This window comes from Pteropus medius, unplaced genomic scaffold (assembly GCF_902729225.1).
Source record: "Pteropus medius unplaced genomic scaffold, Ma_sr-lr_union100, whole genome shotgun sequence".
Taxonomy (NCBI): domain Eukaryota; kingdom Metazoa; phylum Chordata; class Mammalia; order Chiroptera; family Pteropodidae; genus Pteropus; species Pteropus medius.
In genome coordinates, this window is record NW_024340693.1 from 4,061,327 (window position 1) to 4,078,514 (window position 17,188).

At 43.4% G+C, this 17,188-nt stretch overlaps 1 protein-coding gene across 1 annotated transcript in view; it reads left to right on the plus strand.

Annotated features, from left to right (window-relative positions):
- Positions 1-1,609: 1,609 nt before the first annotated feature.
- The window catches only part of IFT88 (intraflagellar transport 88), a 73,246-nt gene continuing 57,667 nt past the window's right edge, over positions 1,610-17,188 (plus strand). The window contains exons 1-6 of the mRNA XM_039863190.1: positions 1,610-1,735; positions 3,521-3,616; positions 6,366-6,428; positions 13,649-13,702; positions 14,305-14,368; positions 15,086-15,155. Coding sequence (XP_039719124.1) covers positions 3,530-3,616; positions 6,366-6,428; positions 13,649-13,702; positions 14,305-14,368; positions 15,086-15,155 — 338 coding nt within the window. The 5' untranslated portion in view covers positions 1,610-1,735; positions 3,521-3,529. The remainder of the gene's footprint in view (positions 1,736-3,520; positions 3,617-6,365; positions 6,429-13,648; positions 13,703-14,304; positions 14,369-15,085; positions 15,156-17,188) is intronic.

A 17,188-nucleotide genomic window follows, 5' to 3' on the forward strand; every position in this document is an offset into this window, starting at 1 on the left:
TGATAAAGCAGAAGGTGCCACAAACAACAGAGTTCAGCTGCGTGACAACAAGCGGCCATGGCAGGATAGCAGGTATCCAGTGGATGGCAGGGGTCGAGGTATCAAGATGGCAGGTGCCCACAACAACAGGCTAAGCAGGGTGACCAGCTCGTCCTGGCAAGCCTGGGATTTTCCTGGTTTTACAGGTGGAAAGCCCACATCCTGGGAACTCCCAGAGTCTGAGCAAACTGGGAAGGTGATCTCCGTAGGCCGGCACGGTTTTGGCCATGCCTTACTCCCCCTGACCTCCGGCCCTTGGTTCCTAGCCTCTCTGACAATTCTCAGTTACCAGATAGCTTTCCAAGAAAAGTACCTTTTCTGCTTAAGTTGGCAAGAATTGTTTTTTCCTGACTGCAACAAAGAATGCTGAGCACTGAGACCCTAAAGGACCTCATAAGACACATTATGGAGTTTAGACTTTGTCCAGAGGTAGTGGCAGAGCGGGGAGAGAGGGCACCAAAGGCTCCAAGCAGAGAACGGTGTGACCAGGTTTTCATTTAGGGTTGATCACTGGCTGCAGTGTGGACAGATGGAACGGCAGCAAGGTGGAAGACCCAGGGGTGGAGAGGAAGCCGTGGGGACAGTGAGGGAGTTAAGGTGACCAGACAGGCAAGAGGTGATGGTTGTCTATGGTTGGCAGGGGGATGGAGAGGTGGCAAGCTAGATGGAGTGGCCACAGACGACCATGGACTAGCAGAACACTGACCCTGAGACCATTCAAGCATCAACCCCATGTAGAAAACCAGACGGAGCATGCCCGTCCCCCACCACCTTCCCCCGGCTAAATGTCCACAAGGCTGGTGTTCCTTGCTCCTGGCTACCAGCCCTGCCAATGACCTGCAGCGGCCAACAAATCAAGGGAATATCGCGTCTCTCACCAGAGCCACCGAGCCCCTCTTTCGGCTCCAGCAGAATCCTGTCAGAACAGCACGCCCAAGGCCTCCCAGACGCCACCGGGTCTGAGTCCATGGCCTCTCACATCCCTGTTTTCCTTGGTCACCACCCAGAGCACAAGTCACTCCGGTCAGCAGCCTTGCCCTGGTCCCACCCTTCCCAAAAGGCCCTGGCTTCCCAAGGTTTTGTTCTGGGCTGCCTTTTCTTGTACCTCCATGTGCCCCTCCCCTGCAGCAAGCTCACCCACTCTCAGGCTTCAAGACTATGGATTTCAGGAGCTGGTGGACCACGAATGTGCGTCTCCAGGTGGAATGGCTTCTCTCAGCTTTGTATCTTTCTATGCAATTGCCTGCTCTGCCTCTCGATTTGCATCTTTATTTCCACATTTTTCTGTCCTGGCTACATGAGGTAGTTCACAGCAACCTAGTGTCAACCTTCAGTCATCTGCTTTCTGGCTGATTTCATCAGGATTCATAAAATCTGGGTTTTCTTTCCTTCCCACTCCACCTGGAGGCCGCCCGCCAGGGCCCGCCCTGGGGTCCGCCTCCGCTCGCGGCCCCGCCCCTCTCCGCTAGCGGCTTGGTCCCTCTTCGCTCCGAACCCTTCAGGCCCCGCCCCTCTCTGCTCGCGGCCCCGCCCTTCTCCTTTCCAGGCCCCGCCCCTCCCCGGCCCCGCCCCCCGCGCGGAGGACTGTGGGAGAGGCTTCCTTGGATCCGCGCGTGGCAACGGCCTCGTACCTCTCGGCCCGCCCGGGTTTTCGCGTCTCCCAAACGCGGGGCGGCCCCATTCTCCTGCCCGCGAGGTAGGAGAAGGGCCCGGGGGCAGGGGTGCCTCGGGGGCCGGCACGGGCGCCCCGCCGCCCTCGGGGACGCGGAGACGCGGGGGCTGGCGTGTGAGGGCCGCGCGGGGCCTCGGCCGGCCGGCTTAGCCGCCCAGTGACCGGCGCCCCGCCCGTGCGCCCCGAGCCGCGGGCGCCGTTGCCCTGAGCCCCGGCCGCTGGCCCCGGGGCGGTCGGCCTCGGGGGGACGGCTTCGCAGCAGCCGCACCGCGCTCGTCGCTGCCGGTCGCGTCGTGGCGGCTGGGGGCGGGCCGGGCCGGACGCCGCTCCGCGGGCTCCGTCTGTGGCGGGAGCCTGGGCCCGGCGCGCGCGTAGCCCTGCGGCCCGCCCCGGTCCTGCCTTCGCCCGGCCCGCTCTCGGCCGGTTGGTCCTTGAGGGGCGCGGGTTCGCCGGGTGGAAACCGGCCTCAGGCTGGCGGCCGCCGTCCAGCGGACCGGCCTCCAGTTCTAGAAGCTGCTGTTGTCATGGCGCGTGGGGGCCCAGCTGCTGCGAGGCGGCTCGTGGTCAGGTGGTTCTTGTTTGGATCCCCAGACCAGCAGCATTTTCGTTCAACGTTTTATTATGAAAATTTTCCGAGGTACAGCAGAGTTTAAAGAATTTTACGGTGACCATCACACCTGCTATATAGATTCTACCGTTAACATTTTTCTATACTTGCTTTCTCACATACCTATCCATTTATCCATCTTATCTTTATGCATTTCGAACTTACTTACAAGTGTTAAGCTGTCCCGTAAATATTTATACGTATTAAATATGGTTCATTTATGTTAGTTTTTTTATTTCAAGAATTTACAATGAAAAGCAGATATCACAAGTATGCATTTGCTGAATTTTCACAAATGCATGCATCTGCGTAACCCAAACACACCCTTGTCAAGATGCAGAACATTCACCACTCTGGGAAATTCCATCGCGCCCTTTTCCATCCACCCCCACCCCACCCCCGAGAAGCAACCGCTGCCCTGCTTGTTCTCTGCCATAGTTTTGCGTGTTCGAGAACTCCGATCCATGAAACAACACATCTCACACTATTCCATGTGAGGCTTCTTCCGCACAGCAGAACTGAGGTTCTCTCATACCCCGTACCGGTCATCCTAATGCGTTTTGTATTGCCGAGTAGCACTTCACTGCATGAATATGCCACGTTTTCTTATGCCCTGTATCCACGATCATCTGGTCTGTCTCATTTGGGGCTGTTGTGAGTACAGCTCCCAAGAGCATTGTGCAAATCTCTTTGTAGACACATGCTTTCATTTCTCTTGGATAAATAGTTGGGAATGAAATGGCTGGGTCATAAGAGATTTTTTTTTTTTTTTAATGAAACCACCAGGTTTTTTCCTCAAAATTGTATCATTTTACACTCCCAACACAATATACGAGTATTCCAGTGGCTACATGTCCTTGCTGACATTTTGCGTTCTTTTTAATTTAGCCGTTCCGGCTGGCGTGCAGTGATTTCTACCTTGCACTGTAACCGACTTTTTTCTGTACTTGAAAACGAGGATGATGAACTGGAACCCTCTCTATCACTATCCTTTAATGTAGTAGGTTTGGAATAAACATGAAATGAAGGCAATAAATGAAAGTTTTACACCTAGTTTTGTGAATTTGACATGAAAAGAATTTTAAGCTGTAAAAACGTGTAGAGGTCAGTTTGAGCTGATGGTTGTTAAATAGTTAAACTTTATTTCAATTAAGAAGTATTTTTTATCCCAAGAACGTATTTACATTGCCGATTTTTCACAGGTGCAGAGGATGGAAAATGTACACCTGGCCCCAGAGACAGATGAAGATGACCTTTATTCTGGTTACAATGACTACAATCCAACCTATGATACTGAGGTAAGAAACTAGCTGTTTCTCACGTTGGTCTTTGTTGAGCAGCTGGTTCATTAAAAGCTTGGGCTCAGCTTTGTTTTGCTTTAAATGAAGTAAGCTGGTTAAACACCTAGAAAAGTGCAGTTCCTGCAGACTCTACTAACTCCAAGGGACGATGACAACAGCAGCAGGAGGGGACTCGAGGACGCCGTGGAAGCACAGCTGGGTCAGGCATACACTCGCGTTCCCCAGCATCAGCCAACTGGGGGTGCAGGGCGAAAGGTCACTTGAAGTCCCTAAAACGAGTTGTTTTTTTTTTTAATGCTCTAAATTTGAAATGTCATATAGTTATTTTACTTCTTTTAATTATATAAGTATTTTATACAAAAATCTGAAAATAGAAATAGGTATAAAGAAAAATTAAAATCATCGAAATTGTCACTACTGAGAGAGAACGGTTAACTTACAGTGCTTATCTCACCAAGCACTTCCCTATGCACATATATGTGTATCCGTCATAGGTGTCATACTGTGTGTACTGTTTTGTAACCTGCTTTTTCTCTTATTAATATCCATTTATGTCAAGTCTATATCTGCTTCATATTTAGTGGTATAGTAATTTAGAAGGTAAAGTTGTTATTAAGACAAATATTTGAATATTTTAATTCTTTTTACATCATTGTGAGAGTTATAGTTTCTGAATCGTAAAAAAGCAAACAAAACCTTTATAAACTTACTTTCAATTAATGTGTGAAAAAAGTAAGGATGAAGGATGTGGGAATTAATTTACTTGCTAGTATAGAAGAATCAAATATTAGCATTTATAGGACTTTAATTTAGGAAATCTCATTCTAGTCTAGAGTTTTTCATGTAACTTTTAGTCATTTTTTAATTATTTTTTTCTTTGGAGAAAAATGGTAGACTGAATTTGAGACCTAGACAGAAAACAAGGAAAGGAAATGGAAATCATTCACTTTCTCTAAATGAAATAAAAATCTAGGAGATACAGATCATTGTAGAAAATTTGAAAAACAAAGAAGATTGGAGAAAAAATAAAATGACCTATAACCTGTCATCCAGACATCACCTATATGAGCATGTCATCTGATGCTTTGTTGTATCCCCTTGTCTTTTGAAACACATAACAAACACACACACACATACACAGTTAGGGTTACATAGACTCCTTTCCAAAAGTTTGTGTGAAAGCAGGCATTTTCCTAAGTTAGTGTAAGTTATGAAAACCACTGATGTCTCCCCCTTCCTCCCAGTTATAAAAGTTATATGTATGAAAAATATGTAGCTCATCGCTGAAAAACAAAATTACCCATAATCCCATCACTCAGAACTATCTACTGTAAACTTTTTATTATTTTTCTTTCCTTCATGCATACTAAGTTTTAGCATGTTTGAATTGAATTAGCATTTACTTTTTCTCTTTGCTTTTTTACATTTAACTGCATTGTAAGCAAAGTTTCATGATACTAAAAATTGAAATAAATATAATTTTAATGGCTACATAATACCGAATACATATAGTTGATTATAACTATTTTCTGATCATAAGATATTTATTTCCAATTTTATACTGTTGTAAATAACTGCAATGCAGTGAACAATTTTATGCATAAGTAACTTTATGTATTTCGATCAAACATTTTCTTGGATAGAGTTCCAGAAATGTAATCGACAGATCTTAAATATGGCCAGAGAAACTTCCTAATGCCAGGTCATCACAGTCTGGCTTCATTATTTCATTTGAAGTGAATGTTCAGAATATCAGACCAAAGTAAATCATGCAGTAAAGCAAAAGCGATATTTGGTTTACTCGTGGTTTTCTTATATCTTAATTAACTGGAATAATAGCAAGTTTAATATATAACTGAATTACTTGAAACAGTTGCTAAACTATTCCCTAGATTATACAAATTGTTAATCAAATCTTGAACAAAGAAAAAATGACAAAAGTTGTGTTAGTTGGTATTTGTAACTGGAGAATTTGTTGACAGATTTTAGTTTGCCAGTTAGTTAGAATTCATTGAGCTGATTAATCACATTTTACTAATTGTTTAGGAATCCTAGAAGACTTTCTTTTCCTAAAAGTTCTTCTGAAGTGCTATAATTAATTAAGCTGAAGGTTGCCTTGGGTTTTATACCTCATGTGAAGATTGCCTAGTTTTTGTGGCTACCTGACAACTGTGTGCTTATTTAATTTTATTTAGTTGATTTGGACGATCATAAAGATTATTTCATGTAGAAATTAAAGAAGAACGCTTGCACGTAATAAAATTAATTTCAAGTTCACTGTTTTAACTCCTAGTTATATTTTACTTTGTCTTTAGAGTTTTTAAAAGTTCATTAATATTGACTCTATTTTTGTGTATCATTTGTATTTACTTTTAATAATTAAGTATATTTTTGTGGAAAGTACAGTAGCCCCCCTATCCATGGGGGACATGTCCCCAGACCCCCAGTGGACACCTGAAACTACCAGCAGTGCTGAACCCTGTATCTGTGTACTCCATTTTCCCCCACACATACGCAGCTGTGATGAAGTTTAATCTATACATTAGGCACAGTAAGAGAGTAACAACTACTAATAAAGTAGAGCAGTGATCACCATCTACTGTAGTAAAGTTATGTGACTGTGGTCTTTCTCTCAAAATCGTGGTCAGACGAATCATAGGGGATCTTGAACACCAAACGGAGGAGCTCAACACGTTTTAAAAAACTCTCACTTCAAATTGAATGTTAAATTTGCCTTTCATTTTAGGAATTGGAGAATGACACAGCTTTTCAGCAAGCTGTGAGAACTAGTCATGGCAGAAGACCGCCGGTATGTGAATTTTTTTTTTATTGTAGTAAAATACACATAACATAAAATTTACCATCTTAACCATTTAAAAATGTACAGTTAACTTAGCATTAAATATAGGTGTTGAATATAATCATTCACATGTTTGTGCAGTCATCACCACCATACCCCCATAACTCGTCCATCTTCCCAAAAGAAACTTCGACCCCACTCAACACTAGCTCTCCACTCCCCTCCCCTAGCCCCTGCACTCACCCTCCTACTTTCTGGCCCTATAAATTTGACTACATTAGGTACCTCTGATAAGTGGTGTCACACAGTCTGTCTTTCTGTGTCTGGCTTATTTCACTGACCACAGTGCCCTCGAGGTCCATCCACATTGCAGCAGGCGTCAGAATCTCCTTCCTTTTCAAGGCTGAGTGATGTTCCACTGTGTCTGCACCACATTTTGTTCTGTGGACACTTGGGTGTCCCCACCCCCTGGCTGTTGTGAACAGGGTGTGCGCATGTCTCCTTGAGACCCTGCTTCCAGTCCTTTGGGTGCGTACCCACAAGGGGGATTGCTGGGTCTTACTCAGTCCTCTCTTTATTTTTTTTTCTTTGTGCCCCTCTTTAATTCCCCCCACCCTCACCACTTCCACCCCTGACCTGTGGATGTTGCCGTTTCTCCTTAAGAACTGGATCTCTGAAGGCAGAGTGTCACCTCCCAGCCCCTCCCACACGCTCCTGGCATGCACCTGGGGCCTGGCCCGTTGCTCCACCTGGGGCGCGAACCCAGGACCTTCTGCATGTAAAGCAGACGTGCTAACCGCTACACTCTGGAGCCACACCCTCTGTTTAATTTTTTGAGGAACCTTTATGCTGTTTTCCATAGCAGTTGCACCATTTCACATTTCCACTAGCAGTGCACAAAAGTTCTAATTTCTTCACATCCTTGCCAACACTTATAATTTTCCCTTTTTTTGAGGGTAGCAATTTTAATGGTTATGAGGTGATTTCTCATTGTGGTTTTGGTTTGCATTTCTCTGATGATTAGTGAGGTTGATTATCTTTTCATGTGCTTGTTGCCCACTTGTCTATCATCTTTGCTCATTTTTAAACTGGATTACTTGATTTTTTGTCGTTGAGTTCTGGGAGTTCTGGATATTAACCCTTTATCAGATATATGATTTGCAAATATATTCTCCCATTCTGCAGATTGCCTTTTTACTCTGTTGATTGTATCTTTTGATGCAAAAACATTTTTAAGTTTGATATCATCTTGTTCATCTATTTTCACTTTTGTTGCCTGTGCTTTTGGTGTCATGTCCAAGAAATCACTGCTGAGTCTGATGTCATGAAACTTTCCCCTATGTTTTCTTCCAAGAGTTTTATAGTTTTAGGTCTTACGTTTAGGCTTTTAATCCATTTTGAGTTAACTTTTGTGTATGGTGTAAGATGAGGGTCCAACTTCATTCCTTTGCATGTGGCTGTACAGTTTTCCCAGCACCATTGTTAGAGAGACCGACCTTTCCCCTCTGTGTGGTCTTGGCCTCTTGCTGAAAATCATTCGATCAAATATATCAGGGTTTATTTCTGGGCTCTTTATTCTGTTCTGTTGGCCTATTTTTCTGTCTTTATGCCAGTACCACACTGTTTTCATTACTGTAGCTTTGTAATCTGTTTTGAAAGTGGCAAGTGTGAGTTCTCCAACTTTGTTCTTTTTAAAAATTGTTTTGGCTATTCAGGGTCCCTTGAGATTCCAAATGAATTTTAGGATGAATTTTTCTCTTTCTTCAAAAACTATCGCTGGGATTTTGGTAGGGATTGCATTGAATCTGTAGATTGCTTTAGATAGTATAGACATCTTAACAATATTTTTTCCAATCTGTGAACACAGATGTCTTTTTATTTGTGTTTTCTTTAATTTCTTTCAACACTGTTTTGTGGTTTTCAGTGTATTCAGTAAGTGAATTTTAAGGTATTTTAGATCAAAGAATTTTTTATGCTTTTAAGAATATGTAAAGCATTGGAATATGTTTCCCTAAAACACTCATTGTTTTAAAAATATTTGCCTTTCTAGTTTTTAAAGTTACATAAATATCAATCCTTCAAAGCATTGGGGCTTAATTTACAAATCGCTCCTCCCTTGGGTCAATGACCCTCCATTAATTAATCTTCCACCAGTACATAAACTGCCAGAGTGATTCTTCAGTAATATTAAAATTTCTATGTACATCATGCAAAGCATAGACATCTGTGCTTGTACAATGCACAAAATCTGCCAAGCTTCTTTCGTGGTTGAAAATAAATGAAGTTGGCGCTAAATGAAATAGTGATGTATAGAAAGTTCTGTCTGTAATATTTCTTTTTTTAAAACTGCTTCTCCCCACTTGCCCACTCCACATAGCAGTGGTTCTCAGTTTCCCCCTACACCTGCCCCTGGGGACATTTGCCCTGGAGATATTTTGGTTGTCACAACTTGGGTGACTGCGACTGGCACTAGGGGGCAGCAGGCGGAGATGCTGCTAAACGCCATACAGTGCACGCGACAGCCCCCGCCCCTCGGTAAGGAACTGTCCGGCTGTGGGTCAGTGGTGCCGGAGTCGAGAAGCGGGGTGCAGCAGCCGCTCTGCTTGGCCGAAGGGCCCCGCCCCCCCTCCCTCAGCGATCACTTCTTCCTGCTCCTCTCCCTCACATGTACTGTTTAGCAAAGTGGAGGCCGGCACTAACCCACTGAGGACAGAGGGGCCGCGAGCAGCTTGCCCAGCACGTGATGCCAGTGAGTTTAGCACGGCCCCTGCATGCAGGGGACACTGTCCTCGCTTCCGATACCAGCTGCAGATCGGGGCTCCCAGACTACCTTCGGGGTTTGTGATTTTCTGACGAGGTTCGCGGGACTCATTGGGAGCTGCCATCCTTGAGTTTTATCGCAGGGGACGTTCGCAGATTAAACGCCACCAAGGGCAGAGACACACAGGGCAGAGTCTGGAGATCCAAATGTGGAACCTCCCGTCGTCCTTTCTCGTGGAGTCCTAGGTGGCATGAGTGCCCGCCGGCCACCGAATGTGACCACAGGACAATATTTACGAGTATGGCCACCCAGGCAAGCCCAGCCATGACTTTGGTGTCCAGATTTTACGGGACTCCGGCACATACTGTCCGCGGGGCTGACCGTTAGCTTCCAGCCCTCCTGGAGGTCAGGGCTGATACCTCTGGAGGTTGGCACTGATAACTGTGTGCCCCAAGGCGCCCGCTGTAAGTCACGCTGGTGCACTGTGTGGTGGGCAAAGCCCCAGGCAAACAAAGACTATCAGGCAGGTGCTCCACGGGCCTAGAGGTCACCTCCCAGTTGTTGACTTATGACTGCACACTCCACAGCTTTGCATTAATTTTAAGTCATCTTCATTACGGAAGGAAAACCCCAGGCTGAGTTCTCCGCTAAGCTGATAACTGGCTGCTACGCTTTGAAGAGGCAGGCTGGCCTGCTCATTGCTCTTTGCACACTGCAGCTGCTTCCTAAGTCATCCTCTCATGGCGTGGTCTAAATCTGCGAACATGTCTCCGGTGTAGTGATCTCGGGGATCAGACACCAGGTGATGATTTCACCAGGCCAGCTCTTCCATGACCTTTAGATGTGACCTCAGAGACCCTCATTTTATAGCTGAGGATACTGAAGCCCGGAGAGGCCAGTGGTCTCGCCGCTGTCTGAACCTGGAGTAGAGCTCGGGTCTCTTGACCCCTGCTGAATGATACTGTCATCGCTCCTACTTGTTACATTAAATGGGAAAATTGTGCACCTTTCCCATGAAAGGAGGTGGGCTCACTTATGAGGGGTGACCTGCTAGCTCCTAAGGGCCTTTTTAATCTTAGGAGAACAGAATGGACTCGGACACGACAAGGCGAATGTAATGAGGGCCGTGAAAGAGTGTCAGTGCTAGGGACTAGGAAGGTTACTTGCCACTGGTTGGGACAGTCAGAGAGGCTGGGCTCGAGGCTGTGGCAGTTCAGACTGGCTTGGAGAGGTGGAGAAGGGCATGAGGGTGAGGTGCAAGGCAGTCCCACTGCGTCCGAGAGCTGTCCAGTGCTGAAAATAACAAGCGGGAAGACAGGTTTAGTTGAGAAAGAGGTTAAAAAGAAGAATAGTCTCTTTCCTTCAGTTTGTTTTCATGGAAGAAAGTGCTGAACCCTGTCCTTCCTTTTCAGCTTTTCTAAGACCTGTTATCTGTCAATTAAGTCAAATTTTTTAATGTTTTTTAAGCGTTCTATACTTTTACTGATTTGAGGGGCTACTAATTCTGTTATTAATAAGAAAAATACAGTCAGTTTTACACTACGATTATCAATTTCATTTTTAGCTTTTTGCTTTATATGTTTGGAGGAAAAATATAAATATTACATTTTCATGGTGAATCGAGCCTTTTAATTGTTATGAAGTGTCCTTCTGTCTCTAGGAGCGCTGTTTGTCTGTTTCGTCGGGTGCGAGTCTATCGCGTTTACCCGCTCTCCTTTATTCATGTTTGCATATGTCTTCCCCAGCTTCTTACTGCCGCCTTTTCTATACTCATCTATTTAAGATGTGTTTCTTATTAGCAGCATTTAATAGAGTTTCTTTTTAAATGCAGTTTGATAATCTTATTCTTTTAGTGAAGTATTAGTCCATTTACATGTAGTTAAATTACCGATTTGGTTTAAATTTATTGTCTGACTATTTGGTTTTTGTTTTTCCTGCCTCTTACACTTCATTTTCTTACTTGCCTTCTTTTGTTTGATTTTTTTTTTTTAATTCCGTCCCCTCCAACTGTTATCTTTGGAATTTACATCTTTAACTGTTCTTTTAGTGTTTTCCTAAAGATTACAATACTCATTTTTAACTTACCAAGGTATAGCATAAATTCATATTTTACTACTTCTTGGACAGTGCCAGCATTTTACATTATTTTCAGCTATTTTCAGTTCTAGAATTCCCATTCTTTTTTTAATAGCTCTTGTTCTCTGCTGAAGTCGTCAGTCTTGTGTTTTAGTTCATCGGACACACTGAGCATAGTTACGTTGAAGTCTGTGCCTGACGTTTTCGTTACACGTGTCACCTCTGGCTTTCTTCTTATTCTTTTATGCTCTTGGCTCTTGGTTAGATAGTCTTGCCTCCCATATATCCGGTTGTTTTTGATTGAATGCCAGACATTGTAAATTAAGAATTTTAGAGATAATTCAGGCTGTATGTCTGTACTGTCCAGTATGATAACTACTAGCCATATGTGGCTATTTACATTTAAATTATTTAGAAATAAAATTTCAAAATTGAAGTCTTGTTACACTAGCCACATTTCCAACACTCGACAGCCAGGCGTGGCTAGTGGCCGTCTTCCCGGATGAGCGGACGGGATAGTTTCATCGCTGCAGCAGATCGTCACTGCCTCCATGGTTCTCTAACGTATTCAGACTGATTTTTTACAAAAGTAGTTTTGTCCCCAGCTTTTTAGTTCTTAGTGGCAAAGTTGTTTAAATCAGTAGTTCATCATAGCTAGAAGTAGAGCTTCTCTACTGATGTTTTAATCAGACATTTCTGATGAACATGCCTAACAGCTGACGTGCTGAGGCCGGTCCCACCTACGTGATCCCATTGCTCCGGATACCAGTTTGTGACTGGCTTACCTGGCACCCTTATTTCAAAGGCAAGAAAGTTTAGGTTGAAAGAAATTAAATAAACTCAGCTAGTGGAAGGATAGCCGACATTCAAACCCAGGCGCTCTGACTCCAGATCCTGTGCCCGTTGTCAGACAGAGTGGCTGGTGATAATAAGCATGACAAATGAGAGAAGCCACCAGGAAAACTGACTTCTCCTGTTGGCACCTCAGGTCTTTCTAAAGTCCCTGTCCTCCTTCAAAATGAACCCCAGCGTAAGTCTTCTTCTCGGTGCTTAAAACACCTTCTCCTTAGTATTTAGGATGATTCAAAAGAAATTCTAAATAATATATAAACATTTCTCTATTGACTAGTCTGTAATTTCCACTTTTCCAGTTTTCTACTATATAGCTTAATCTGATTTCTATTAACTATGTTTTTTCTCCCCAAGATAACTGCTAAAATACCAAGCACAGCAGTTACTAGACCTGTACCTACTGGATATGGGGTAGGTTTTCCTAAGCTGCAAATATTAAGATGCTTTTTCTCATACATAGTTCACGTTAGGCCATTCTGAATACTTTGGCTAGCTTTCCGCCCATGACCCAGATATATTTTCCATTTTGGATAGTTATGAACATTATAAAGTCTCATTTGATTAATAGCATTGAATGTTCTAGTCATTTTGATTATAATTTTTTAGAAAACATTTTATTACTTTTTTCTATTTGTAAACATCGTGTTTGTTGATTGACTTCCTTTCATTTTCTATATGATATAGCCAAGTCTCATGTATCTCATTCGTATATTTTATGTGAAGTTGGATGTTAAATAAATGTAATGATGTTTGTAAATTTTAAAAACTTACTAATAAATATATGAAAAGATAAAATTTAAGAAAAATTTCAAAAGCACATATCTGGGGTTTGCTTTCATTTGAGATCTTTGGAGGAAAGATGCTATATAAAAATCCATAGAGGAAAATCTTTTAAATCTTGCCCAAATTTGGATGTTTTAGCTTACATAAAATATTAGAGGAATGCGGAGGGCGGGGAATAGGAGAATGAGGTGGGATAGCATCTCCTCGTCTTTATAATATATTTTGTAGGGTCAGAGAAATAGTTTCAGTAACTAGAAGTCCAGGGCACTAGCCTTTGTGCTGTCCCCTTATATGAAAGAAGAAAGTAGCCTTGTACTCAAAGTCACTGTGCCATGTGACAAGCAGCCTGCACGTGGATTCCTTGTGAGTTTGCTCCTTGGTGATGCGTTAGAGCAGGAGACGGCAGGCATTTCTGTGAAGGGCCAGACGGTTTATTTAGGGTCTGCAGGTCAGACAGCCTCTGCCGCAGCACCCACCCCCCACCCTGCATTCACGGTGCAGGAGCACCGCGGGAAGGGGCGTGGCTGTGTGCAGTAAACCTTCGTTTACAAATGCTGGGTTTGTAGTTGGCTGACACCTGCTTTAGAGTTGTATTTTCTGGTCCTATGTCCTCAGGTGAGCAATGGAAAAAATTATATTTCAGTTTACTTGCCGGTAGATTGAAGAAAAAAGTTATGAAAAAACTTTTACAACTTGGTGTATAAAATTAAATGTAGGCTTTTTTGGAATTATTTTAACTTAGTTTTCTGTTCACTAGTCCAAGACATCCCTGGTATCATCGATGGGAAGACCGATGACGGGGGCTATCCAGGTATCCCTGTCACATGGCATTACGTGTGGGGCCTCTCTCGTGACATAGGATATTATTGCCAAAGTCTTCTTTTCTTTATTATTCTAGTTTAAAATGTTAAAGAAGATTTTAATGATAGAGTGACCTTGACTCTTTCAATTGTGGCTAAAGGTTGGACTGTTTGAAATCTTTGGATTTACTCACCGAGATCTCAGAGGACCTTGCACTGGGCAGGGGACACAGGGACCGACATTTGGCTTGAGCAGCACACTCTGGGACCCTTTTTTCCTGTGTTGTCCTTTACAACAATTTCTGTGGTTTCTCCCATGGGCATAGATCATCAAAAGTCATCAGCTACATAAAGGTGCCATGTAAAAATCCATGAGTTTTTTTCTTTTCTTTTTTCTTTTCTTTTCAAGCTGCGAGGAAGGCCGTTTAGAGCAAGAAACTGCAGTTATATAGGGGAAGGGAAGTTAGAGACAGGCCTGACACAGGGGACGCAGGTGTGCAGAACCAACAGATGGCGATTAAAAGTCAGTGTTAAGGTGGTGCGACGTATGGAGCTGGAAAGACGAGGCAGAACAGATGGAAGAATACTTTTAAGTGATTCTTATTCTTTTAAGGATGGAGTTACTCGACCCATGACAGCAGTGAGAGCAGCCGGCTTCACCAAAGCAGCGTTCAGAGGTGTGTTGTATTACATCTCCTAATTTTTTTCAGATCTTTTAACATTTTTACTGTTTTGGTATGTGTAAAGATTAGTACCATTCTAAATAAAACCTAACACGCCATCGATTATGAGGTGGGCCACGATGTTAGGCCCCATTAAGAAAGGGAAGAGGGGATGGAAGTATTCTGCATCTCAGTTGAGTGGTAGTTACAGCAGCATGTGCTTTGTTACAATGTACCGGATTGTACATTAAAAATATATGCATTTTATTTTATGTAAGTTAGAGCTCAATTTAAAAAAATTAAAGACAAAAATAATATTTAAATGTATGAAAACTTAAATAATTTTAAAATAAAATTATTCTGACAATTAATGTTTATTATACCAATAAGGACAATTAAAAAGGCACTACCAGGTTATGACTCACATGATTGATAACTTAAGAGTTCACACTATGGATAGATTACTGTGAGGGAGAAGTAGATACCGAGAGAGTATCTCATGTTTGTTTTTACATGTTAATACACAGATTTCATTTACATAGTTTTATGTAAACGGTTTCACCAATTTCTCGATATATAAAATGTTTATGTAGATATAAACGTCCTGCCTATTCAATAAGTAGGTAATCTAAGCCACTTAATTAGTAATTAAGTAACTTGTGCCAGGTTTCATAATTTTCTTCACTTACGCTGGGGCGCAGATTAAATGTGACCTCTTGGATTGTGTCTCAGGCACGGCGTTTGACCCCCTCGGCCAGGCGAGGGGCCCTGCCCCTCCTCTGGAAGCCAGAAATGAAGACAGGTACGTGCGTCCTCATGCTGACTTTGTTGTTGCGGATTTTTATTTTCATTTTCCAACTACGTAATTCTTAGGTATTTTAAGTTTATGTCAGCAGACTTGTAATCAAACCGTCGCCCCTAGTTCTTGGAACTAGCTAAAGAATCAAGTCTAAGAAAAATGGCCTCGTGTATTCTGTGTAGTTTTATGGTAATATTATCGGACTTGAAGATAGGTCTGATTTCTACGGATGCCAGTGTTGATTCTCTTGAAGGCCAGTGGGGTTATAAATGGACTAAGACATGCTTATTTTAAAAGGACATTTCAAAGAGAAAAATCAAGAGTCGATGTAAGAAGTCAATTTTCATATCAGTGTTGAGAAGTTTACTTTATTGAATTCATTTAGTTTTGTGCTGGTGGCGAGGGAAGCCAAAGAGCCCCTTGCGCCCCGGTCGCATGCACTGGCGACCAGTTTCACAGACAGCGTTAGAGGCCGCACTCACTGCGTGCGGGCTGCGCGCCAGGCACTGTGCTCAGGGCAGGCCCGGCTGCCGCTAGCCTCAGTTCACAGAAGGAGAGAAACAGAGCGCAGAGGCCTGGACTCGGCGCCGGGAGATGGCAGGACCGAGGTCGGAATCCGGGCTGTTTCCACGGCCCACGCTGTTCGCCACAGTTTTGCTTCTGTATCATACATTTTAAGTCGTCGTTCATAAACCCGGTATTTGGGCTATTCTATAAATTACACGATTTCCCTTTTCGACTGACAAGGAAACTACGGAAAATCAGTTTACCTTGTATTCTGGTTAATGATGGCATGTCTGCTGATAAATGTTATTTTATTTAAATATTATGTCATTCTGGATCCTTTTGGCTGCTAACAGAAGGCACACCAGAAACACACACACACAACCACACACTAAGAACATTTGTTATGTAACAGGAAGTCTGGAGGAGGGCCAGGCGGGGTGGGGAACGGAACTGCTCGGGAGCACCAGCCCGGGCTCAGCGTCCCTCTGATCCCTTGGCGTTTCTCAAGGGCCGCCCAGCCTCGTGGTGCCAGGAGGGCCGTGCACGCTGAATGTCTCCACAGAGCCAGAAAGTTCAGACTTAGGTCCCTTTTAAAAAAGCAAAGGAAGTCTTCCCAGGACCCCTGTCCCTCAGGAAGGCGTGTCTTCACTTCTCATTTCTCAGGAACGCAGCGCTGGCCTGTGGCCGAACCCAGCACTTGGCAGGAGACTGAGACTCGCCCAGCTGCCTCCGCGTGCCAGGAAGGGTGGGGGGCCCAGCTGTGTCTGCAAACAAGCTCACTTTTTTAGCATTTGAGAGGGACAGGATGGTTCAAGTGTCTTCATGAAGTCCTCTTACAGATTTTTTCCTTTAAAATTTTATATTGATATTTTGGATTTAATAACTATAGGCCACATTTAAAGACATTCGAGTATTTCAGACAACTAGAAAATAGAATTCCATAATTTGTTGTAACCTTTATAAAACCACCATCTATTTGCTCAGTTAGAATTTTAACATTTTTGTAAACTAATAAAATTTGTAACCCCCCTGACTAAATTAATAGCTAGGTTCCACTGAAGAATATGATGTTACAGACAAAGTGATACTGTTAAATTTATTCTGGCATTATTTTAAAAAGTCCCATTTCTAGAGGGTTAAGAGAACTACGATGTAGTCCGATATATTTGTAGTAAAATTTTCCTTAGGCACTGATGTGCATTCGAGTGTCATGATATTTTGCTGGAAGAAAGTGGCAGCAAAGCGACAGCGATGTCATCTGTGAAAGGAACTGATTTGGGGCAGTGTGTTTGCTGCTAACGGAGTCGGGCTTCTAAGCCTCTCACCATGCTGCAAAACTTCTCTTGGTTCCCAGCTGGTAGGAAGTAAGAAGAATGATTATCTCCTTACAGGCCTTGAATTCTCCTAAGCATGAGAGGGAGTTTTCATCTGCCAGGACATCTGGAAAAAGGACCCGCCTTCTCTGAAGGAAGATGATATAGTAGCGTAGGTCCTGTAACTACCTTGCTTGGGTTTACGTCCTGACGCTC